At 32.7% G+C, this 27,128-nt stretch overlaps 1 protein-coding gene across 1 annotated transcript; it reads left to right on the top strand.

Annotated features, from left to right (window-relative positions):
• Positions 1-16,770: 16,770 nt before the first annotated feature.
• On the top strand, positions 16,771-20,124 carry LOC142617236 (putative receptor protein kinase ZmPK1). The gene is made up of 2 exons (XM_075790006.1): positions 16,771-18,944; positions 19,617-20,124. Exons 1-2 carry the CDS (start codon positions 16,954-16,956, stop codon positions 20,029-20,031), a joined length of 2,406 nt encoding a protein of 801 aa, XP_075646121.1. The 5' UTR covers positions 16,771-16,953; the 3' UTR covers positions 20,032-20,124.
• Positions 20,125-27,128: the final 7,004 nt, after the last annotated feature.

Genomic DNA, 27,128 nt, shown 5'->3' with positions numbered 1-27,128 from the left:
TAATTAAGAACCCTCACATTAAACAATATAATAGAAACATTGTTTTTTTTAAATTATTAAATTCTACACACATATATTTAAATTTAATTAGATAGCCTACTTTTACATTAGACTTTTACTTTAATTAGTTGCCTCAAGTAAAAACGTGAGCTTTTTCTTAATTTTAAATAAAGTAATGTTAAGAAAAAGCTTGCCTTATTTATTAAGGAACCTAAAAAAAACATTGGCTTATAGCTTTTTAGAGCATTCTTATCAAGGCTCTTAAATCCTATAAATCTTATTTTTTAGAAGCTAAACCCCAAAATACACACCCCATCAAAACTGGTATATTGTAAAAATTTACAATACTGCTATAGTGCGCTCTCATTTTTGAGACCGCACTGTAGCAGGCTTCTATCTTTTTTTTAATATTTTTTTTCTCTCTTTTCAGATATCACGGTCAATCTCACTCTCACTCTCACTCTCTCGTTCTCTCTCATCTCTATTTCTTAAATTCTCTCTCTAAGGGGTCTGAATCGTCTAATGGGTCTCGATGACTACAAGTAGGTCTGGGTCCAACGATGGAGGTCCCGACGGTGGTGGATCCGATGGTGGTTGGTTGGTTGAGACCAAGGGCTGAGTTGGTTGAGGTCATGGGTTGAAGATCAAGGTTAAGGTGAGGATTCGGGATCGAGGTTGAGGTAAGGATCGGAGATCGGGGTTGAGGTAAGGATCGAGGTTGCTGGGGTGGTGGGTTTCATGGCGGTTTTGTGGTGGGTTGTGCCATGGGTTTTTTTTTTTTTTTTTTTTGTGGTTGGGGGTTGAGGTTGTAAATGGTGGTGGTGGCTGTGACTGTGGCCGTGGTTTATTGGTGATGAGCTTGTAAAGCTCAGGCCATGGAGGTTTTGAGAGCAAATATCACAGAGAGGGAGAAGCTTCTCGGTTTGTGCCGTGGGTTTTTTTTTTTTTTTGGTGGTTGGGGGTTGAGGTTGTGGTTGGTGGTGGTGGCTGTGATTGTGGTTGTGGCCGTGGTTTATCGGTGATGAGCTTGAAAAGCTCAAGCATAGAGGTTTTGAGAGCAAATATCAGAGAAGGGAGAAGCTTCACCGGGAAAGATAGTGGGAGAGAGAGACAGAGAGAGAGTGAGAAATAATAAAAAAATAATAAAGAAAGAATATTTAAATGAATTGTTAAAAAAAATAGAAGTTTTGATGTAAGGATATTGTAAAGTGGAATGGTATATGTTATAAATATAGGATTTGAGAGGGTAAATGCTAAATTTTTTAAAATGTTTGATAAGAATGCTCTTATACTGCCCAATTAGGATTTTCGACCTTCTCAGCACCAAAAAAAGAAAAAAAAAGAAAAAAAAAAAGGATTTTCGAATTAATATAATACCAACGGTCGGAAGAGCAACTTTTTTTTTTAGGAATCGGAAGGGCAACCTTATTTCCATTATAAATAGACACCGCGACTCTTACTTTTTAGTACTCTCTCTCTCTCTTTCTCTTACTTTTCAAAATTCAAACCCTAATTTCCTCTATTTGTCATCGGCGATTTGAGATTGTTTCTGATTGAACGAAGATCTCGGCGGCTCGATTTTCAACATCTCTCAGGTTTGCTATTGCAGTTAGATTTAGAATTTCTTTAGCTATGATCGCACCGACTTTTGTAATGAATGAATCTATTCTCAGCCTTAGACAATGTTACCAAAGTATATTATTTTCTCTAGGGTTTGCCGATGGATCGGCAATTAGGTTTTGGAAGTTTGTATTTTGTTATGTATTTGATAAGGGATTTTGGAATAATTGGATTGTTTTTTCTATAAGCTGTTATTGCCAAATCAGAATTTCAAGATTCTTCGGCTTCTCTAGGGTTACTGTTATAGCAAGAATCCTAAAAAAATTCATTTTTCTTTGGAATTCATTTGGCGGAACTGGGAATTTTCTGATTTGGGAGAACTGAGAATTTAAAATCCTTGATGGGTTAGCAAGGATTTTCTTGATTTTTAGTAGGGTTTCTGATTTGGCTGAACAGAGAATTTTAAAATCCTTGATGGGTTAGCGAGAATTTTCTTGATTGCAGTAGGGTTGTTGATTTGGAATTGGATTTTCTTCCATGGAAGAAAGAGATTGGTTTTTGTTTTTGGCTGCTTCACTTTGTGAAAGGCTTTATTCATTGGTTTACCTATTCCTATTATTTGTGGGTGTTTATAGTATGGAGATTAAAACTGCAAGAAGAGGGCCACAGGGAAAAGAAAGTTCTGTTTTTGATCGATTAGGAGCAGGACGAGGAGGACATTTAAACAACAGCAGCAACAAGATATGCAAATTTTGGCTCAGTGGTAGATGCCTTAAAAACCCATGTAGGTTTGCCCATTCAGAAACACTTGATGTGGCCACCATTCACCGTCCCAGGCAGACTCCTTACTACCCTCGCTCCAGCAACGCTTTAGTTTCAAACACTTGGCGAAGGGCTCCTAGGAATTCACTAAAGGTTGAAAAATTAGTGATTATCCAAACATTTCAATGGTGGGGTTGGGCGCACACTTGTGTATTTGTTCTTATTGTCATCATTTGCACACTTGTGTTTTGATCTCTCATACTCACAATCATGCATATTCCTTTTGGTCAGTCATGGCTTCCAAGAAAAAAGCTTCGACATCCAAGCCAATTACAAAGGCCAAGACAACTTTCTCCCGCAGGTCCAAGAGACTAAAGAAGTCTAACATGATTTTCAAATTATCTTCGCCGTTGATGGAGCGGGAGGTGAAATTGTCTTCATTTGATGATATCAACTTTCTAAATTCCTTTAATCGACAAGGTTGGGGAATTATGTATAAAGATTTCTCTACCCCTAAGACAGCTTGGGTCACGGAATTCTACTAAAACTTCCACAACCAAAATGAACATTCAGTCAAGACCACTGTTGAAGTTGTCTTGATTCATCTTACTCCTGCCATCATTGGTAAGATCCTTGATCTTCCACTTCTTTATGATGTCTCTAGCAGAGAGTTGTATGCAACTAGAAATGATGATAATCATAATGATAGATTTAATTAAGAAACCTTACATTAAACAATACAATAGAAACATTTTTACTTTTTTAATTATTGAATTCTCTAATTCAGCAAAAAATAAATTTATTAAATTCTCTACATACATATTTGAATTTAATTAGATAGCCTACTTTTACCATTTGAACTTTTACTTAACAACTAGTGTGGGAGGCATGGACAAGACACGTGCTACCTCTTGAGTGAAAAAATTAAGATAAAATTTTGGCAAAACTATATTATTGATCCCTGAAGTTTACCTACTAAGCGCTTTTAGTTTTTAAAGTTTCAACTGAGCACTATTAGTCTTTAAAGTTTCTAAACTAAACACAATTAGTCCCTCCACTAACTCTTTTCTCCTCACTGCCAAACCACACCCCTTGAATCCCTTGACCAAGGGCTCACCTCTCATGTATTGGCTAGGTACACGTAGATGATGCTCTAGGCCTTGTACAAGTGTCACTACTGTCTAAGTTTGTCTTCTTTCATTCCCATGCCATTTCTGCTGCTCTTGCGCTATATTCTTCTGCCAAGCGTACTAGGTAATATTTGTTTTCTGCAGCATGAAGCATGTGTGGGCTTTTGGGCTTGCATTACTTTTCCTCGTCCCTCCGCGGAATGGGCATTGTTGAGATAAGGGTCTCTGCCCGTATAGCCCATTAGGTTCCTATTCCTGCCATTCCTCCTATTCTTCCCATGGGACTGCTAGTTGTTATTCCTGCCATGTTGGCTCATTGGGTTTGCTACCTCTTTTCTTGGGATTCCCCGGTCCATTTACTTCATCTTTACCTCTTATTCTTCCCATGGGCCTGCTGGTTGTTATTCCTACCATGTAGGCCCATCGAGCTTGCTACCTCTTTTCTTAGGTTTCCCTAGCCCACTTATTTTATCTTTACCTCTTATTCTTCCATGGGCCTGCTAGCCATATTATTCTTGCCATGTTAGCCCATTGGGTTTACTATCTTGCTTTTATCATTCTTATTTCTTTTTCTTTCCATTTTCCTTCTTGTTGGGCTTCTTCTATTATTGTGGATTTCATAAAAAATGGGCATAAACATTATCTTTATCGAAGATAGCTCCATCAAAATTTATTTTGTAACAGAGAGATTCTAGAGATGTCCATGAGGGTACTTGTCAAGTTGGGTGTATAGGTGCAATCATAGGGAGGATTGAAAATTCCAGTATATATTCTTTCGCTTGTTCCAACAATTGGCTGAGGGTGATAGTTTGTTTACCCAATCAGAGATTAAATCATATTGTACTTTGCTTGAGAGAACCGAGGTTTCATATTGGAATTGTATTCCAAAAAACCACCAATTTTGGGAAAAGGAAGAGAGCATACGAACCACATCCTCTTAGTGATTACAGATTTCCTTGTGAGAATTGATATTCTATTCATAAAATTTTTTGCAAATTAAATCATACATCCGATTGATAGTTAACAAGTTGCATGATGCATGAGACATAGAAACTAATTTACTAATGTACTCCCTCTAGCAATTTGAAAGACTAACAACTTTTCCAAGATCCTTCTAACTCAAATAACACATTTACAATTTAAATTCCCACACCTCCAATTATAAAATTGTAAAAAAAAAAAAAAAAAAAAATTAAAAACCCGAATATAACCTTATAAATTTTCCTCATAAACTAAAATACCATATCCATTGTCTTCAGTAACTCATCTCGATTTCCCTAAAAATTCCTAACTCTCTTAACCCACAAGACCCCTCTTACTGTGCTTAACTCGACCCACGCAGGTAAGACCCATTGCAAAGAGCACCAGATCCAGCGAAGTCATACTTGGTGAGATTTTGTGACACAACATTGTTGTTTGTTGTGCAAAGCCTTTCATCATTGTGGTTTAGACGTTGACCCAAAACAAAAAAAACAAAAAAAAAAGAACGAAATCCTTATATTCTACTTATTGAATTTCTAAGAAATCCAATCATGCGAAGTTCCAAGCTCCTTCAATCAAAATTTAAAATAACTCTTTTAAGTTTTGAGTTGTAAATATAATTAAACAAAAAAGTAAAATAAAATAATCTCCATTGAAAGCCAGACTCAATTCCATGCAAATATTGTGTGGCTGGAGAGTTTGGCACTAAAAGCTAGACTCTTAGTTCCATGCAAAATGTAGCTTTATTGGCAATTTGGCACCTTATGAAGTTCCATAGGCGTTTTGCAACTTAAGAATAAGAATAAAAGAATTTCGTGGGTTGTGATGCCTAATATGGTTTAGTCAGGAGGAATATGAATGGATGATTTCAGTGCGTTTAATTTAAGTTGAAGAATTTGTCAAAATGCATCAAAGTTTTTTGTATTTAATAATCAAGTATCATCCATATATATACATTTGGACTTAAAATGTGTCTTTTTCTCTTCATGGATTGATAAGATTAATAAACTCTGATCACTTTGGGATACTTAGTCTCTATGACATTGCTGAAATGGTTAAACAATAACTAAGTGAATTCTATTCTTTTTTTTTTTTAGAAGTAAGTGAATTCTATTCTTGAATGAACACAAAAGCAATCAAGAGACTATTACAAGGTCCTTGTAAAAATAAGATGGGGGATGGTGGTAATGAGTTCAATACTTACACAAATTGCCCTGTGATTTATTGTCAAACATTAACTTTAGTTTTTTATTTATTTATATAAATTTGTTTATTTTAGTTTTGAAGGACTTCTTAGATTATGTGATATGTCAATTTTTGTTAGACTAAATAAAAAGTTACATTCTTAAGTTGATTTGTCAATTTGGCTAGACTAAATTGCAATTTACACTCTTAAATTTGATAAATTTGAATTTTATCTTTTAAAGTTTCAAAATTTTGGATTTACACCCCTACCATTGCATAGTGTTTGCAAAAAGACCCTTCTGCGCCCCTATTCATGAATGAGGCAACCATTATGTCACATTATCTCAGAACAAATCTGGTTTTGAATAAATCAATTAAATCTTGAAATTTTAGTTTATCAAGTCACCAAGGTTTTGAAACCCGGACTGTTTATTGAACCGTAAAAAAGAGAGGTTCAAGGTTTTTTAGGTCGAACCGTTGTTGAACCTTGATGATGTCATAATTAATTTAATAATTAATTAAAGCCTAAATATAGATATTAAATTTATAAAACTAGCAAAATTGACTAATATGTCTATATATGTGAGGGAAATTTAATGATTTTCAAGCATATATTTAATAATTAAATAAGAAAGTTAATAAAATAAAATAATAACCATGAAAACATTAAAATTAATTATTAATTTTTGAAGTAAAGTTGAATATCTTTGAAGGATTTTAATTATATATTTTTTTATTCCTTGTAAAAGATGGATAATTTAATTAAGTAGGATAAAATTGTGTTAAGATGTTTTTATAAAAAAATTTAAAAAAAAATTGCTAAGGGGTTGGACCGCATGGTTCTTGACACCGGTTCGTGCGGTCCAAACCTGGTTTTAGGGGTTCACGGAATTAACTAGAAATACGGTTCTTTATGCTTAAAAACCGGTTTTCATCCTGGTTTCCGATTTTCACGGTCCGACCTCCTAGTTCGGTTCAATTCTGAAAACAGTGAGTCACCATCACATTTAACTTCAATTAAATCTTGAATAGCATATCCAACAATCTCGATTTTATAATTTTTGACATTCTTAATCAATTCAATTTTCTTCGCCTTTGACCAATCACACCTTACCCCAAACTTGGGTTAGCTATTATAAACTCCAAGCAAAAATTAAAGTCTTCTTTTCCACTTATTTCAAACCACTGTTCAATTTCAATAGAAAAAAACCAACCTTTTCCACACGTAATTGCCAATAACCACAAAAATGCAAGAATGGAGGCTAGCATAAATCCAAACTGTATAGTAACTAGACTGAATCACTGATGACTGTATTGACTGGAGTCCGTCTATGCAAAGGGACCCATGCAATGGAAAATTAGCTTGCTTTGATCGGGAGATGATGACACAATGAAAAATCCAAAAATCTTCCAGCAAGAGAAGCAATATTTTTTTGACAGTAATAGGATCTTGAAATTTATGAAAAATCCAACTAAAAAAAAATCCAAGATATATGCTTTTACACTGGACTAATCTTCTTCAACTTTTTATTACTTGTGGCTTTAATCCCTGTAACTTCCATTGTTATTGTATCCTTGGTTCCAATGTGACCCAATTATATTTTATCATCCACTTACTCCCGTGGTAATTATCCAATATGAGATTTTTTTTTTTTTTTTTTTTTTTTTTTTGAGAGTTAACAAACTGCATTACTCCCATGCGAATAATCTAGCAACATTTGCTAGACACTTTTTTGCTTATGTAGCTGACAGCCTGACAGAAATATGAGTTGGCATACATTTAATGACGTGGCAACATTTTTTAATTAAAAAATCTTAAACGTCTCTCCTCTCCATTTACCCCTCTCGTTCTCTCTATCTCTCTGTAACTTCTAGTGAAATCCATGTCAGATCTTCGGTGACCACAAGACAATTAAGGAGGTTCGCAAACTAGATCTCCGTACATTGGAGCACAACCAATTCTAACAACCTACATAGTCCTACATACATGCAATACCTGGAACAGATCTCTTGCAGTGAACATTTAAAATTAAATTTCTGGAGCAAACTTGTTCTCATGTGGCTAAATGGGCATTGAGTTATAGGGGAACTGGATTTGATCCAATTCATACCTTGTACATATTATTGGGGACCTTTAATATGGACATCAGACAAGGAGAGGTCCGGATTATTCCCTTAATTGGTGTTCGTCATTGCCTTTGGTTATCACCAGAAACTTTGTCTCCACCTCGTGCATCTATAGATCTAGTCCCTATATGTCTTGTACTTCGTGGTTTATTCAATTTGCAAACAAAATGAAAGTTTCTTTGCTTTGTCTTTTCTGGGTCTTTGAGCTTGAAGATTCAGGCCAAGTTCATGGAGAGTGCCATAACCGGATAGTGTAAAGCTGAAGTACGGATGTTGGCAACGGCGACTGGATCTGACCAGTGTGGGAGAATTACAGAGTAACATGAAATCTGTTTTGGTTCAATAGTAATTGCTAAGCTGGCTTTGTACTTGTTTATATGGCAATTTTTGACATGTTTTATTTTTATTGTGCCATCTCATACATGAAAAATTTTGTATGCACCAGGCGCATGAGCTTGCCTCCTCACAGACAGGTGGCCCCACACCTGTGGGGTCCACCTGTCAGTGAGAGAGATGTCTCATGCGCCAGGCGCATGAGATACTCTCTCCTGATATATATTGCACGAATTGCATGTTAAGGAATTGCATATAGTCTGTTCTCCTAAATAATGTTGTCACATCATTAAAAATATGCCAACTCATTTTTTTGTTTGACACATAAGAAAAAAAAACTAAAGGAAGTTAGTGGAGTGACCAATTGTGCTTAGTTTTGAGATTTTAGGGACTAATAGCGCTCAGTTGAAATTTCAGGGGCTAAAAATGCTCAGTAGGTAAATTTCAGGGACTAATAATGTAATTTCGTTTAAAATTTTTATTTGAAGAAGTATGAAACTATATACATAAAAAAAAAATGTATGTTATACAAAATCAATCTCATTCGTATAAGAATTTTGATACCTTTTGTTAAAGGCAATATCTACTCATTAAAAATTTCTAAGAATGATAACAAATATATTCATCTTTCAGCAATAAACAACTGAGTTTTGCTAAAACATTATCACCATAATTAAATTTTTGCAATGAATGATGTCATATACTATAATTGAAACTCTTTATCAAATACCTCCAACCATACACAATGAAAATTTTGTCATTCATGCTTTCTTCTTTATCATTCTACAAGAGCCTAGGTGCAATCTTTAGCTTAATTAGTTTTTAATGAACACCAATTTTAGGCAAAAAAAGGAGGAAAAAAAGATATCAAAAGACAAGGAAATAAAATTCTTTATATTACCATTCCAACTATCTAAGCATTACTACCATCTAAAACTTAAAATACGTGAAGAAAATTTTTGGAATGTTAAAATTTAGTGGTAGTATTTTAGGCATTATACAATGGAATATTTAAATAAGCATAATCTTTCATTAGGGTTTAATTGAGATAATAACAATATGATATATTTGTTCTTTTCCAAAATATTAAGAAGGTAATTGCTTGATTTTAAAGTTTAAGGAGGAATTATGAATTGTCCCAAACATAAAAGATGAAAAGTATTTTAATCATAAGTTTTTGCTTTTGTTTTTGTTTTGGTTTTTGTCTTTGTATGTGTGTGTGTGTGTAAAACTATGTGTTTTTACTTAAAATGGTGCAGGAAGAAAAAAATATACAAAAAATCAACCTAAGAAAACTGTACGTGAAACAGTGAATTTTCGCTCAACAAAAATTAACTAATAAAAGTTTTTCTAGAAACATAAAGAATGGCACAACATTTTCATAAGAACTTTATAACTTTGTTATATTTTACTTTAACTTATAAAAAATTGACACCTTAGCAGTTGTGAAAATATTGTGACGACAACAAGATGTCTTAATATTTATCACAAGAAAAATGTTATGTCCACGCTATTTTCATTACAAATTATAAGTAGTAGATTGTTACGGATTTTTATTGATGGGCAAAAAAGTAATTTCATTAGCAAGTTTAAATTAGAATAACAATTTACCACCTAAAATTTGTTATTAAAATGTTGTGAATGTAGTACTTTTTTTTTTCCCTACAATACCTTTATTTTTAGTTGTAGTAATAGTATTAAATACTAAGTGTTACGTCTACAATCTTTCTACAATACTTTTACCCAAATGGGACTACTCTTGAGGCAAAAGAAGCCCCATCTGCTTCGTATGCTTGGAAAAGTATCTTGAAAGGTTGAGAAGTCATAAATAAGGGAGCTCTATGGAGGGTGGGAGATGGGAAGCAAATCAGAATCTGGTGGGACAACTGGTTGCCGTCTAGAAATATAGCAAGAATTACCACTCCAATTATTTGGGGACAAGAAAATTCTAGTGTTGAGGTGCTCATAAATCCAGCCACACAGAGTTGGAGAGGTGAAGTTATAGACCATGTGTTTAATTCGGTTGAATCTGAAGTGATTAAGGGCATACCCCTAAGCTCATCAAACCAAGTTGACACACTAATATGGCCTTTCACTCCATCAGGTCAATACTCAGTGAAATCGGGCTATAGATTTCTGTAGGAAAATGCAAAAAATTCACGTGCACTAGTCCAAGATTCTGCCTTTGGAAGAAAGTTTGGAGTCTTGAAGTCCCTAGCAAAGTTAAAAACTTTGTCTGGCGTGCTTGTAAGGAGGCCTTGCCCACTAGGAAAAACTTGCAGCGAAGGAAAATAACCCCTGATGGCCTATGCAATCTCTGCAAGGCCAGGGAGGAAGATTGCTCACATGCTTTATTTTTCTGTTCTGATGTGCAGGTAATTTGGAGCTCGGAATGGCCATGGATATCGGGTATGTAGGGGAGTAGAGTGAAGGAAATTTTCAGTCATGCTTTCTCGGGAAATAAGGAGGTAGCACTACTGGCCTTTACAAGTTGGGCTGTGTGGAGCCGTAGAAATCAAATTCGTTTCAAGGAGAGTGCTTGCCCATTAGAGCAGATTCCACCGTTGGCAAAGGAAAGAAAAAGGGAGTTCCAAAGTTTTCATCCAACAAGTATGAAGTTGCAGCATCGAAAACACACCAGATGGAAGCCACCAGAGAGGGAGTTTTACGAGGTTAATTATGATGGAGTGGTCTTTGCGGAACAAGGAAGAGCATGGCGTCATCATCCGGAATTCAGATGGGGGAGTCATGGCTTCAATGTCTCAGCAAGTTCAGCTCCCCACAACAGTTACGCAGGTTGAAGCATTGGCAGCAAAGAAAAAGGCAAAATTCGCCCTTGAGATTGGTGTTAATAAAATTGTCTTGGAAGGCGACTCAGAGATCATTTATAACGATCTCCAGAATAATGGTCCTTCACTAGCTCTACATGGTCACTTGATACAGGATGTTAAAGCTTTGGTATCTTTGTTTTCTAGCATCCGTTTCAGCCATGTAGGTCGGGCAGGAAATAAAGCAGGCCTTTCACTAGCTAGAAGGGCAATCCTCTCACAAAATTTAAATGTCTAGATGGAAGATATACCACCAGACATCATTGATGTAGTTCTGGCTGACTTCAGCCCCCATTGATTTTTAATACAATTGCAATTTCATTCTCAAAAAAAAAAAAAAAAAAATCTTCAATTGTAAGTTATTTATGATTTTAATTTGAACCCACCACTAAAATTATTTTTCCCACCAATAATAGTAAATAATAACTTTTTACTTAAAATATATTGTGAAAATGTTGTGGGTATAATATTTTTTTTTTAAATTCAATTTTTTTTTCTTCCTCACTAAACTCACCTTTTTGGCTGGTTACAAAAGCAAAGGTTGAATAAACCAAATATACTGTAGCTAGAGCTAGGGACAGACATAGGATTTCAAGTTAGGAGGGGCCAAAGTATAAGAAAAAAATATTCGAAATAGACATCTATATAGTATTAACAAATTATATATACACAAAATCATTGTTTCTTAATACATTAAGATGCAATCATCTACTAATAAAGACTAAAAAAATAATGTCTTTTTAATACTCAGCTGGCTAGGTTTTTTTTTTTTTAAAAAAAATAATAAAGCATTTGCAGTAATGGTACTAAAAAAAAAATTAACTTTTAGCATCTCAAAAGACTACCTTATCTATTTTACCATCTCACTTTACAATATACTCAACATCAAATATATATATATATATATTTTTTTTTTTTACCACTTTATTTAAAATAAAATAAACAACTCATTAAAATAATAAAGGAAAAGATAAAATTTGAGTTTTTTAATTAGATGAAGAGAGATAATCTTAATAAAATATTATATTTTATTATAAAATAATCTTAATAGGTTACTGTAATTTCAAAAAATTTAGTTTTAGCTTCTCCAATAACACATGGGTTTTTGGTTCTTTGATGGTAATATAGTTTTTTTTTTTTCCACTAAAATACAATCACTATTGTGAATGTTTTATTATTTTTGTTAAGTTTTTATGTGGGATAGTTGCTAGTTAGACTAAAGAGGAAGAGAGGATCTAAAGTTTTGGATGAGGGTCCAACTACAAAACTAAAATATATAATAAACAAATAAATACTTAACCAAGGGGTCGAGCCCCTCGTCCCTGGCTAGAGCCATTGGCTCCTTTTATGTACTTAGTAGGACGCAACTGAGACTAGTTGCCTCAAATCAAAACGAGAGGTTTTTTTTTGTTTTAATTTTTATTATTATTTTTTTAAATAAAGTAATGTTAAGAAAAAGTTGCCTCATTTATTATAGGCTATAGCTTTTTTTAATGACCAACTAGGATTTTCGAATTAATACCAACGGTCGGAAGGGCAACCTTATTTCCATTATAAATAGACACTGCCCCTCTTTCTTTTCAGTATTCTTCGTATGCTCTCTTTCACCCAAAATTCAAACCCTAATTTCCTTTGTTTCCCATCGGCGATATGAGATTGTTTCTGATTGAACGAAGATCTCGGCAGCTCGATTTTCAAAGTCTCTTAGGTTTGCTACTGCAATTAGATTTAGATTTAGAATTTATTTAGCTATGATCGCACCAACTTTTGTAATGATCAAATCTATTCTCAGCCTTAGACAATGTTACGAAAGCATATTATTTTCTCATTTGTGAATTTCTCTAGGGTTTGCAGATGGATTGGCGATTAGGTTTTGGAAGTTCGTATTTTGTTATGTATTTGATAAGGGATTTTGGAATAATTGGATTGTTTTTTCTTTGGAATTGATTTGGTGGAACAAGGAATTTTCTTGATTTTTTTTAAGGGTTTTTGATCTGGCAGAACAGAGAATTTGAAATCCTTGATGGGTTGGCAAGGATTTTCTTGATTTCAGTAGGGTTTTTTGATTTAGGATTGGATAAAGGTAAAAATTAGTTGAAATAATATAGTGGAACAAATGAATAGTACCAAAAAGTACAGTAAGACCCATAAATAATAGCAAAAATAAACTAAATAGTAAAATAAGTCGGCAAAATTAATCATGCCAAACAGACACTACATTGCATTGCATAATATCTGTATGACAAAATAGCTTCCTGATCCAACTTCTATGACTTGTGTTGGCATTCAATGCATGCAAAACCTTTTCATTAAATCAACTCCACAGTTGCACATTTTAAGTACATGGTGTGGTAAACTTGAATAGATTTGTCTATTCTATAGTGACTTGAGCCATCTTTTTTCTCAAATCATCAGTTCACACTCCTTTTGACCCTTTACATTGCTTTAAGTGCCAAAGAAGCATACCAAATGACTCTTATAATTGTGGCAATTCTAATTCTTCATTGCCATGCCTAAGCCATCCAAAGAAACTTCCTCCGACTCTTTTTAAATTCTATTTATTGAATTTTTTTTTTTTGTGAACCATGAGTGTTTCTTTGAATTGTATTATTGTACAAAGTTATTCCGGCCAAATATTTGTGGAGATATGGGTTATGCCTTTCAGACATTATTAGAAATTGGTGAATTGGTGTTTTTTATCAAAAGTGTCTAATTAACATTGATAGTGAAATTGTTGTTCTTACAAATCTAATCTCAACCCAACTTAATGGGAAAAGTTAGAAAAGATAAATTATTGAACTTGAAATGAATTGAGAGGGAGAGAGAGAGAGAGAGTTTTGCAATGAGTAATGTTACAGCCATAAACTACTTTATAACATTTTTAATTACAAACAGTTGATGTGGTTAATTTCATATTAATTTTCACTTAAGTTCACTATTAACATCATTTTTTTATGTACTAATAACCAGTCATTACATCAACAATTTGAAAAAAAATTTGTAAAAAATTTTGTATCCTAGCATTACTCCTTTTTAATTATGAGTAACATTAAACTACAAATTTACAACACATACGTGTATTACATTATGAAATAAATTCAAATACATGATTGAATCAAACAGTATGACATAACAAATGTTGTCGTTTTAAAAAAAAATTAAATTCAACTAATCATAAATTCAATTAAGAAACCTCACATTAAACAATATAATAGAAACATTGTTACTTTTTTTAATTATTAAATTCTACACACATATATTTAAATTTAATTAGATAGCCTACTTTTACATTGGACTTTTACTTTAATTAGTTGCCTCAAATAAAAACGTGAGCTTTTTCTTAATTTTATATAAAGTAATGTTAGGAAAAAGCTTGCCTTATTTATTAAGGAACCAAAAAAAAAAAAAACATTGACTTATAGCTTTTTATACTGCCCAATTAGGATTTTCGACCTTCTCAACACACACACACACAAAAGATTTTCAAATTAATATAATACCAACGATCGGAAGGGCAACCTTTTGTTTTTTTTAAGGAATCGGAAGGGCAACCTTATTTCCAAAAACTAAAATTTTTCTTGCTGAAAGTACTATAAATAAAGGTAAAAGTTAGTTGAAATAATATAGTGGAACTCATGAATAATACCAAAAAGTGCAGTAGGACTCATAAATAGTAGTAAAAATAAACTGAATGGTAAAATAAGTTGGCAAAATTAATCATGCCAAACAGATACTACATTGCATTTCATAACATCTGCATGCAAAACCTTTTCATTAAATCAACTCCACAGTTGCACATTTTAAGTACATGGTGTGGTAAACTTGAATAAATTTGTCCATTCTATAGTGACTTGAGCCATCTTTTTTCTCAAATCATCGGTTCACACTCCTTTTGACCATTTACATTGCTTTAAGTGCCAAAGAAGCACTACCAAGTGACTCTTATAATTGTGGCAATTCTAATTTTTCATTGTCATGCCTAAGCCATCCAAAGAAACTTCCTGTGACTCTATTTTTAAATTCTGTTTATTGAATGCTTTGGGGCACAGAAAGAAACTTTTTTTTCCCTTTCCTTTTTTTTTTTTTTTCTTTGGTGAACCATGAGTGTTTCTTTGAATTGTTTTACTGTACAAAGTTATTCCGGCCAAATATTTGTGGAGATATGGGTGGTGCCTTTCAGACATTATTAGAAATTGGTGAATTGGTGTTCTTTATCAAAAGTGTCTAATTAACTAAAACTATAAATCTATAATTGATGGTGAAATGTTGTTCTTACAAATCTAATCTCATCCCAACTTAATGGGAAAAGTTAGAAAAGATAAATTATTGAACTTCAAATGAATCGAGAGGGAGAGAGAGAATTTTTTAATAAGTAATATTACAGTCACAAAATACTTTATAACAATTTCAATTACTAACGATTGATGTGGTTAATTTCATATTAATTTTCACCTAGGTTCACCATTAACATCATTTTTTTTATTTACTAATAACCATTCACTGCATCAACAATTTGTAAATTTTTTTGTAAAAAAGTTTGTATCCTAGCATTACTCTTTTTTAATTATGAGTAACACTAAACTACTAATTTACAATATATACGTGTATTACATCCTGAAATAAACTCAAATACATGATTGAATCAAACAGTAAGACATAACAAATGTTGTCGTCTTAAAAAATAATTAAATTCAACATAATCATAGATTTAATTAAGAAACCTCACATTAAACAATATAATAGAAACATTGCTACTTTTTTAATTATTAAATTCCACACACATTTATTTAAATTTAATTAGATAGCCTACTTTTACATTGGGCTTTTACTTTAATTAGTTGCCTCAAATAAAAACGTGAGCTTTTTCTTAAATTCATAATTGATTTTAAATATTTACTCAGTGGTTGGACAAGACTTCTGATTATGCTGATTTGCCCTCCAAATCAGGAATCTTCCTATGCCGTGTGCAGGGACGGAGCCAGGATTTTAAGTTAAGGGGGGCGACTTTGACCTCTAGTTTGGCAGCTTCTTAGTTGTGGAGTTTTTTTTTTTTTAATTTTTAATGTGTGCATTTGCTAGGTAAAGACAAAATTATTCTATTTAAAACTTTTTAAAGGGCAATTATTTATTTGAGTAAAATTAGTTAATTAGACTTAATTTTTTTTAGCTTTGCTATTGGTGATTTTTGTTGTTGCACAAATGTTTTTGGGCTAGTATATGTTGTTTTAGATTTTAGATCTATAAAATTTTAATGGCCTTTAAAATGAGAAAAGTGCTAGAAGTATATTGATGATATAGTGAGTGATTATTGATAAGTAAAAAAGTTATGCAAGTAATAAACCCAGATGCGAACCAATAAGAATTTGTATTTCAACAGTTTATAAAAATATTGTAAATAAGTTTGTATCTTTAACGTTACTCTAAAAAGATTCAATAATATTGTTAATAGGGTAAAATGTAATTTTATAGAATAAAATTGCTAAAATTAATGCATATATATATATAAATTTTTTTTTTTTTAAATTAGGGGGAGCCACTGCCCCCCTTGGTCAATGAATGCCTCCGTCCCTGGCCGTGTGGAGAGGTATAGATATACTATTTTGGTTTATAAAACAATATCCTTAGGCTTATCTAAATTAGACTAAGCATATAAACGAGTCAACAAATCAATATTAAATCTTTGCTGGAATAAATACAATCAGCCATCATAATGAACGGTCTGCAGAAAATATTCAAGAAAAAAAAAAACGGTATGCAGAAACTAGAGGTTTATTTATTTTTAAATCACGTATAGATAATCTTCATTCAGAAGTTGGTCCATATGCAGTCTTTTGCCTTGTTTATTTATTGTTTATATTTTTCCTGGAAATACTGTATTGCCAATACATCATAAAATGTCTTGGTGTGCGCAATTAGTGGGCAGGCAAACAAGTAGAAAGATTATTTCAACAAGTGAGCAGTGAAGATTTCGTTCTTCAATTATATATGACGAGGAATATATAAGTAGTAGAAAGATCTCAATCGTGCAATACCTCTTGCATTTCCTTATGGATATCTCAATCTTCTTCCTTCTTTTATGTCTGTTACAAACTCTTTCTCTTTCTTCATCTAATACATTAGACACTCTTAAAGGCACATCTCTATCAGTTGAGAAACCAAGTGACAAATTAGTTTCAGAAAATGGTGAATTCTCTGCGGGGTTTTTCCCTGTTGGAGATAATGCCTTTTCCTTTGCCATATGGCTAAACAAGTCCTCAACTCCCACAGTTGTTTGGATGGCAAACCGAGATGAACCTGTTAACGGAAGAGGTTCAGTGCTTTCTATTTTGGCAGACGGCCAGCTTATACTAACCAATTCACTCGGTATCACCATTTGGACAACTAAAGCAGCAGACTCGACCTCATTAGAGGTCACCAATTTGCAACTACAGCTCCAAAACACAGGCAATCTCGTTCTTCATAATTCCAAAGGTGTTGTCATCTGGCAAAGCTTTGATGCACCATCAGATACGCTTCTACCTCAACAAGCACTCACCAGGATGTCGAGCCTTATCTCAAGAAAAAGCCAGGACGACTATTCTTCTGGCAACTATAAGCTCTTTTTTGACAATGATAATGTGCTCCGCCTGCTTGTCCAAGGTCCAACAATGTCCAGTCTCTACTGGCCGGCTCCATGGCTTACAGACCCTGGACAAGCTGGAAGGTCTATGTACAATACTAGTAGACGTGCACTACTACACGACTCGGGTTATTTTGAGTCATCTGATCATTTTCAATTCAATGCAACAGATTTTGGCGCGGTAACTCACAGACGATTAACACTTGACCCTGATGGCAACCTGCGATTATACAGCCTGCAAAAGATGAATGGGAGTTGGGATTGGGTTGTAACATGGCAAGCCTTCTCTGACCCATGCAGGATTCATGGCATATGTGGACCTAATAGTCTTTGCAGTTATTATCCTGTTTCTGGCAGGAGATGCTCTTGCTTGCAGGGCTTCAACCTTAAAGATCAGACTGATTGGTCTTATGGCTGTGAACCAGAATTCAGAATCCCTTGCAACCATACAGATGAGACTAGCTTTGTCCAACTTGCTCATACTGAATTCTATGGCTCAGATATCTTCTTCCGTCCGAATGTTACCTTTCAATTTTGTCAAGAACAATGCCTGAATAGGTGTAACTGCCATGGCTTCCAGTATAAGTTCAATAAAGGTAGTGGTTACTATAATTGTTACCCCAAGTATCTACTGATGAGTGGACACCAATCACCAAATTTTGTTGGAGATTTTTATTTAAGACTACCAAAAGCTGGTCTTTTTTATAGCAAGATTCCTGATGAAGAATTCAAGTTACAATGTTCAGCCAACCTAACCAAGCAAATCATAAGAACGTATGAAAATAAGACCATAAAGCTTTTGCTTTGGTTTGCGACAACAGTGGGAGGTATGCAGGTGACTTGTGTTTTGCTGGTCTGGTTATTCTTGTTAAGAACTAGTAAACATCCTAACCCAGATCCTGCTTCACAAGGATATCTCCTCACAACTAAATTTAAGCGATTCACCTTTGATGATCTAAGAAAGGCAACGCGGGGATTCAAAGAAGTGATTGGGCGAGGAGCAGGAGGGACAGTATACAAAGGTGTACTGCCTGATCAGCGGGTTGCAGCAATCAAGCAACTCGATGAAGCTAACCAAGGAGAAGCAGAATTTCTAGCTGAAGTAAGCACCATTGGCATGTTGAACCATATGTACTTAATAGAGATGTGGGGATATTGTGCAGAGGGAAAGCATAAGCTTCTGGTGTATGAGTACATGGAACATGGATCTTTAGCTGAAAATATTAGTTCTAATGTACTTGATTGGAAGAAGAGGTTTGAAATAGCAGTGGGCACTGCAAAAGGCCTAGCTTATCTGCATGAAGAGTGCTTAGAGTGGGTTTTACATTGTGATGTAAAGCCTCAGAATATATTGCTAGATTCCAACTTTCAACCAAAAGTAGCAGATTTTGGTTTGTCTAAACCATTGTTATTGATTCCGTTCCGTTCCGGCCGGAACGGCCGGAATTTTTCGTTCCGGTATGCAAACCGGTACCGGAATACCCAACGTTCCACCTCGGGCCAGATTTCGGGCCATTCCGGTCCATTCCGGCCATTCCGGTCCATTCCGGCCAATTCCGGCCGAGATGTGAATTCCGGCCGGTACATGATTTGGCCTATGGAAAAAAAAAAAAAAAAAAAAAAAAAAAAAAAAATTTGATGGCTAATATTATGTTATAAATTTTGTTGGCTTATTAGTTATTAATTATTATGTGCTTATGTAATGAGTAATGACTTGTTATAAATCTTCTTATTGTTTGATGTTGTATTGAGGTTTAAGACATAAAAGTTAAGACTAAATGTTTTGTATTATTTGATGTTTAGTTATTGTCTTGTAAATCTTCTTATTGTGTGATGTTAAATAGATGTTATATTGATGTTTAAGACTTAAGAGTTAAGACTAAATGATTTGTATTATTTGAAATTTAGTTATTTATTTATTAGAATTGACAATTTTATGTTTTACAAGAATATATATAATTTAATTTTTAGGAACCCGAAACACCTTAAAACGGTACGCCGAAATCGGCCGGTACCGAAATATTCCATTCCACTGGACAAACCGAAACGGGGTCCGAAACGGTATTAATAACAATGGTCTAAACTAGTAAGTAGAAGCATGAGTGATCATTCAAGCTTCTCAAGGATGAGGGGAACTAGAGGTTACATGGCTCCTGAGTGGATTTATAATCTTTCCATTACTTCTAAAGTGGATGTTTACAGCTATGGAATTGTGCTGTTGGAAATGGTGATTGGAAAGAGCCCAGGTGGCATGCATGCCTCTGACAGTGGAGAGACAAGAGAGCATAAGAGGTTGGTCACTTTGCTAAAAGAGTATATTAACATTGGAACTGCAACAAGGAAGTCAAGGATTGAAGAAATTATAGATCCCATGATGTCTGGCAAATATGACAAGGTTAAGATGGAACTTTTGGTCAAAGTGGCCTTGCAATGTGTGGCAGAAGACAGGGATGAGAGACCCAGCATGAAACAGGTAGTAGAGATGCTTATAGGCCATGAGGATTAATATTTGTTGAAATAATTTAGAAGTTTTGTTTAATTTGAGTTGTAAAAAGATTTCATTATGCATTCCTATTTCTTTTTTGCGGAAGAATAGAAATTTCTGAACTGTAATAAAGGAAGTTATGGATTCATCTTCTCTCCACTGTATATAGACTTTTCTTTGATTTTTTCCGACATGTAAAATTTGATAAGGAGTATTGCTATAGTTACAAATTATGTTACAATATCTTTACCTCTTATTAGTTTTCATTAAGACCCACAATTAATTTAACTTTTTTATTTACCAATAATCACTCATTATATAATAGTTTGTAAATTTTTTTATAAAATAGTTTATATCTCTAACATTATTCTTTGATAAGGACATGAAAGAGAAAGCAGAAAATGTCGGACAGTTTTGGCCTAATGGTTAATTAAACATGCTTTACAACGTTGTTACGAAGCTGTGGGCCAGACATATGAAGCCTTTCCCATATGAACTCATTAATTAACTTCAGGCGAGCTTCATCTTCGGCAGGAGAGCAATAGATAACAATGTATATTCCAAAAGGCTGTTATGAAATTCAAGGGAAGCAAAGCCCAAATGTCGATCAAGATTGGTTTTGTGAAATTTTATGACATGCTATAATGGAGTTTCATTCCTTGGAGTCTAGAAATTGGTTTTGGGAAAACCTTCCTCTTACTAGTGATAGGAATATAAGGGAGTACACATCCTAAGCTCGTGTTTCTTTCTTGTAAAGCCTTGGACCAGAGGGAGCTGGTGGTGTGACAGTAACGGATAAAAGGCTTTCCGAGGAATGTTAAGATAGCTTTGGGAGAACCATGACAGTAACGGGTCAAAGTGAGTTTCAAAATAGTTACTCAATTGACGAAAATTTCCCATAGATAAAGGGTTTTACGTCACCTATTATTTTAAGAAAAAACCAAGTAAAAAAAAAATTATAAAAAATACATATTTTTCTATCTATATACATAAAAAAGTTGAAGTTTTTTTTTTTTTTTTTTTTTGAGGGTCTCAAAAAGCTGAAGTTTAGTATTTATTTTTGCTCCTAGGCTCCTGTTGAGCAAAATCAACAGCTACATTATCCAACCATTTTCAACATATTCTTTTTTTTTTTTTTGTCATATTAATTTCCTAACTTATTGTTATACTTTCTCTAACTTTTTCCCTCCCTTTTACCTTTTCATCTTTCTATTACTATCTACCTTAATATCACTTTTCCTCTATCCCTTTATCTTCATTTATTTTTGGCTTTATCTTATTCCCCATCTCTTTCTAGAAATTTACAATTGTCTCTCTCATTCTATATATAGTTTTCCTACAAACAAAATGTTATGTCTCTCTCTTTCTCTCTCTCAAAATTTTGTTTTTCATTTTTTGGTGGATTTTTTAAATTTTCTTGCAGCTCTAATTTGGGTTGATTTGATTAAGTTGCGTTTTTAAGTTGTTTTTTTTTCTTCTCTCTGATTTCATAGATCAATGTTATCATATTGCATTATAAATATATTATATAAGAATATAATGTTATTTCATTACATAATATAACCTGATTTAGATAATTTAGTGTTTATTACTATATATATTTTTATTTTTACCTTTTTCTTCTCATATTATTTTCTATAGATTTCTTATTATTCTCTTTTGAACAAGTAATTATTCTCTCTCTCTCTCTCTCTCTCTCTCTCTCTCTCTCTCTCTCTCTCTTAATTTTTTTTTAATTCTTTCTTGCAATTCTACGTTATATTGATGAATCATTGTGATTTATAAACTCGAATTTGGGTTCATACGTTTTGGTGTTGTATTTTTTAGTTCCCCATTACAAGTAGTATCTTTCTCTCTCTCTCTCTCTCTCTTAGGTTGGATTTATTTATTTATAGTTAATACTTGATTATTTTGGAAGTAAGAATCTGAGTTTATATCTAAACTGTTAGGTTCTAAAGATTCAGGTTTAAATGTTTAGAATCATAATTTTATTGTTTTGGCAAACTGATAACAAAACATGTCTAGTCTAGGTTTTTAGGCAATGCTTAAAAGTGGTTGTTTCAAGGTTCAAGTTCAGCTGACTGCAGAAAAAGGAAGTGTGGTTTTGCCTTCCTTGACCGATTGAAAATCCTAGGTCCAATTTTTCTGCAGAATTTTTAAATAGGCTCAAGCTCGTGAAAATGATTAGGGTTTCATTTAAACTTATCACATATAAAAGGGAAATCCTAGGCATGTTTTGAAGACTTTTGGAAGACTTGTGTGTTACTCTTTGTGAGAACTGAGAGATTTTGTACCTTCTAACTACATAAGAATCTACCAAAGCAAGAACTACAACTAAGCGTTGGTAGAACATAGTTGCTGCATCAAGATCATTAATGATGGTGATTTGAAACCTTTGAGTGGGATCTCAAAGTCACAAGCAAGGCGGCTTGTGTTGGTGTAAATCCGAGAAGAGAAGGAATCCGTAGATTAGGAGCTTGCATGTGGTCGTGTCAGTAAGTTACTACTGGAGGTAGCAATAGATTTAGGGTTAAATCTTTTGTAAAAACTTCAATTCTCTTATAGTGGATTTACTTTACCTTGAAGAAGCTAGGTTAAATTCTTCTCAGGTTTTTATCTTAAAATAGTTCGTTTAATTGGTTTTCTTGGGTCATCATATCGTGGTGTTATTTATTTTCCGCTGCATTGCATGATATGATTTATTTGTGTTTAACCTAGATCTAAATAATTAATCTAATAAGTGATCACTTGGTTAATATATTCAGTTAAACAATCTTGTTTAAAGGGTCTAAACAAACAAAAATAAACACAATCTTGGCTATGCTAATTACAAATTGGCATTCGGTTCATTCAGTCTATTTGGCTTCACTTCATCCACTTCGGTCCAGTTCAGTCTACTTCTGTCCACTTCAGTCCATTTAGGTCTACTTCGATCCACTCTAGTTCAATTAGGTCCATTCGGTCTACTTCAATCAATTTAGTCCAATTCGGTCTAGTTTGAATAATACTAAAGCTACATTGCTAATTTGAATAAAATACGTCTTTATTTGAAAAAAAAACTAAATCCTTTTTGGGTGATTCTGAAATGGTTGGGTTTGTCATTCTCCAATTTATTGATTCGAGTGGTTGTTCAATCAAATCAATACACAGTTGGCTTCAATTAGTCTATACATAACTAGAATGACCATGGGAATGGCGATGGCAGTGCTTGATATGGGAAAACATCGGAGAGATGGAAGAAAATTTTTCTAGAGCCCAAACTCTTATACAATGAAAAGACTAAATGTTTCTATTGAATTGTGTACCAAATTGTACATAGATATGCCTTTGATATATGCATAGAAGTAAAAGTATAATATAGATGATGTCGCGAATGCCTGAAGAAAATATTCGCGATGCTCTCTTGATGGAATAGTAACTGAACTATTAGCTTCTGATTGTATACCTTGAATCCACGAGGAATTTTCCCGAATCCACAAGGAGATAAACTGGAATCCACCGAAGAAAGAATTTGACAAAAGTTTGTGTTCATTGATAATAGTCTAATTTGCCTCTAACAGCTACAAAACATATAAATACTAAGAAAAACATCTGAAACCCTAATTCGTACTAATTACATAATTAGGTAACAAAATACCGAAATTTATCAAATATGGCAAAATTGAATTAAATGAAGAATCATAAATTACTAACCTTAAGAGTCGTCCCAAAACAAGCAGGATCTTATTTTGACTTTTGAGAAAAAAGTTATTAAGGAAATAAAAATTATTATAAATGGAAATTTTTTAGTTTTTGGGGGTGTAAATGAAGGAATTTTCCATTTTTAGGGAGTACCTTGTAGCAAAGCTACGATATGCTCAGAAGGCCATTTCACTTTAGCTTGCCAAATTTCAAGTGATTTCGATTTTGAGGCCCATGAATGTCTTTTTACCTTGTGCAATGATTTCAAGCGTGCATGAGAGTCCAAAGATCATGGCGGTCTGTTTTACGTCAATAGAAGTATATATAAACGTGAAGTAGAAGGTAAAATGAAGTATACTGTATTACATGACTAGAATGGGCAGGAGCTACTAGACTTATATTTTAACATCCAACAAAAAGAATCAAAGAGAACAATTTGAAAAAGTTTTCATAATTTCAATTACAAAAAATTTCTAAATTATTTTTTCAACAACATTAATCCTCATTCTAAGAAGCATCTCTACTACTTGGTTCATGTTGGGTCTCTCATCCTTGTCTTCTGCCACACATTGCAAAGCCACTTTAATTTGACCAGAAGTTCCAACTTAGCTTGATCATATTTGTTGGCAATCATGGGATCTATAATTTCATCAATCCATGAATTCCTTGTAGATATTCCAATTAGAGGCGGCTTGATGCATTTGAGGGCATAAGGCGAAAATTGATTATCTTGTTTTATATATAAAATTACTATTAATTAACATGAACCACATATAATTTTTTTTTTTAAGTTTATAAACACAAAAAATTTGAAATTTTTTTTTTACATTTGTTGATGTGGCAGATTGATTGTAGTGAGTAAAAAAATGATGTTAGTGGTGAATTTAGTTGAAAACTAGTAAAAATTTGCTAACTCGACTATTGTGAAAAATGTTGTAAATTTTTTTGGATTTCTTTCTTTCTTTTCTTTTTTGGATTTATAATGTTTTTTATAACAAATCTTAGGTGTTAAGTTACTTCTTGTTTTTTATTTGAACCTACTACTAAAATTATTTTTTTGCTGTCAATAACAGCCCTTACCAATCTGCTATTTAGGATTTTTTTTTTTTTTGTAAAAATGTTGTGAAAAATGTCGCGGATATAACATTTCTTTATCTTTTTTATTTGTTTTTCGTTTGATAAGAAAATATTATTTTATTTATTTGTTAATATTTAGGCTTAATTAATACTATTAGTCAAAATTTAGGTGCCTTTTTTCACTTGGGGCCTTAGGCGGCCACAACAATGGCTTATACCACTGAGCCGACACTGGTTCCAGTGTTAACATACTCTCTTACCAGAGTGACCAACCTCTTATGCTCCCTTGTCTCTCCACTGTTAGAGTATTGCATGCCAATTACTTTAATCTTCATACACAATTACTTTTAAAAATTTAATGAACGATGCTACATCTCATTTAACACTTCTTTTATGAAAATCATTTGTCAGTGAATATATGATAATAGTAAGAAACATTACAAATGAGATTATGAAAAAGAAATGATAAAATTAATTAGCTACTATCATTATGAGGTAGTAGTCTATGATTTAACACATCTAAATAAATGGAATATATAGAGTTTACTTAAGGTATATGTAGAAATTCACATTAAAAAAAAGCATATGTAAAGGTTTAAAAAAATGTATATTCTATAAATAAGAAAAAAGTATTTGTAAGGTTTTTATTGACTTAAAAGAAAATAAAAAATCAATTATTAATAACTAAAACAACAACAACAACAACAAAAATAATATATAGGGGTAATTACATTCTCCTTCCTTGAGATTTGAAGAAATGACAGTTTACCCTAAATTTGAAGGGAAAAAATATTTTCCCCCTTTACATTTGTGTGGCCAAATATTGTTAAATTAATATTAAAATATTGTGTATTAACCTGCCTATGCTTAAGGTAAGGTTTCTAAAATTATCCTCAATTTCAAAATTAAAATCTCATATTTTAAAATTTTAAACTATGGTTTATTTCAAAATATTAAGTAATGACTTTTGCTTTTTTTCCCTTTTCTTTTCTCAATGAGTTATGGAGAGATTTGTTGTTTCAAATGTTTTAGTACTTTATATATTTTGTATTTTTAATCTGAATTTATGAGTAATGTTTTTACTAACCATGGTTAAACATTTATAAAGAGATTCATAAAAAAATTTAAATTATTTTGTGATTAATATAAACAGAAGGAAAGAGTGTTAATTTCTTCAAGCTCTAAGGGAGGGAAGTGTTTTTTCCCTTTAGATTTAGGGTGGAGGGTCATTTCTCTAAACCTCAAGGGAGGAGAATGTTATTACCCCAAATATATTTGATAAGATTACCTTAAAAAAAATTATCCCGCACAACACGTGGATGGTTTGCGTTTATGTTAAAACTTAAAACTACATAGGAGGACTTTCTAATGGTCAAAGTACAACTAAATATATTAAGGTCAATTATGGCTTTTTCAAGTGGGGGCATTAATAAAAAGCACGTTGATTAGGCTTAATTTTTAAAATCAAACTTGGATATTTTTCTTTGATTTGTAATAAGGAGGATAGATTTTATGACAACTAGTCGCGAACCCAGCCCATTGCGCGTGAAAATATTTTTAGGATGGTCTCATTAATTTTTTTCTTTCTTTTCAATTTGTACTAATTTAATAAATAGTATTGTAATTCATAATCATATTTTCATTTATTATAGTAACAATCACAAAATATATTGTATAGAACATTTGTTGTACCAAAATCAAAACAATACATTTTTTTTTCTCAAGAATTCAAAGGTAAGTTAGTGAAAATATTAATTTTTAATATAATTTATTTATAAATTTTGTATATCATTAAAAAGTATATATAATTTGGAAATTATTCTTTTAGTTTTAAACAACTTTTTCAAACCTAATTGTTTCTACAACACAATCTACCCCAAGAAATATATCTAAAAAAATTAATAAAAGTCAACAAAACCAAAATTAAAAATATAATAAAAGAAAGGGGAAAAAAAATATTGTAACTCTTTTTCCTTTTAAAAAAAAAAACCAAGGGTACAATTCCAAAGGGGAAAAAAGTAGAGATTTTTTTTTTTGTTGAAAAAGAAGAAGTATTGTATTAATGCTGTCATAATCTAATGTTACATTTAATCTAACATGTGAAACTGAATAGATAAATAATAATGTTAAGCACAAAATTGAATACGTTTTCTTAAAAGTCTCAAAGAATACACTAATAAAATAAGGAAGATGAAGAACAATAAAAAATATTCATAAATGCTTAAAGCAATTACTCAAGCATCTAAGAATATCAAATAACAAAGACATAACAATTCACTACTAATTTGTTAAACAAAATATTTACAAACAGTGAAAGTAAACTGTACAAAGACCATTATCTTCAACTGCACTAACTTTTC

The sequence above is a fragment of the Castanea sativa genome, chromosome 11 (genome assembly GCF_040712315.1).
Source record: "Castanea sativa cultivar Marrone di Chiusa Pesio chromosome 11, ASM4071231v1".
NCBI lineage: Eukaryota > Viridiplantae > Streptophyta > Magnoliopsida > Fagales > Fagaceae > Castanea > Castanea sativa.
The sequence above is the reverse complement of the archived record's forward strand: the minus strand, read 5'-3'. Positions and strand labels throughout refer to the sequence as shown.

Bases quoted from the DNA above. Each gene is read 5' to 3' on its own strand.
- LOC142617236 (XM_075790006.1), top strand. From the start codon at position 16,954: ATGGATATCTCAATCTTCTTCCTTCTTTTATGTCTGTTACAAACTCTT. The intron at 18,945-19,616 runs GTTCCGTTCCGG...TAAACTAGTAAG, and splicing joins AAACCATTGTTATTGATTCC to TAGAAGCATGAGTGATCATT.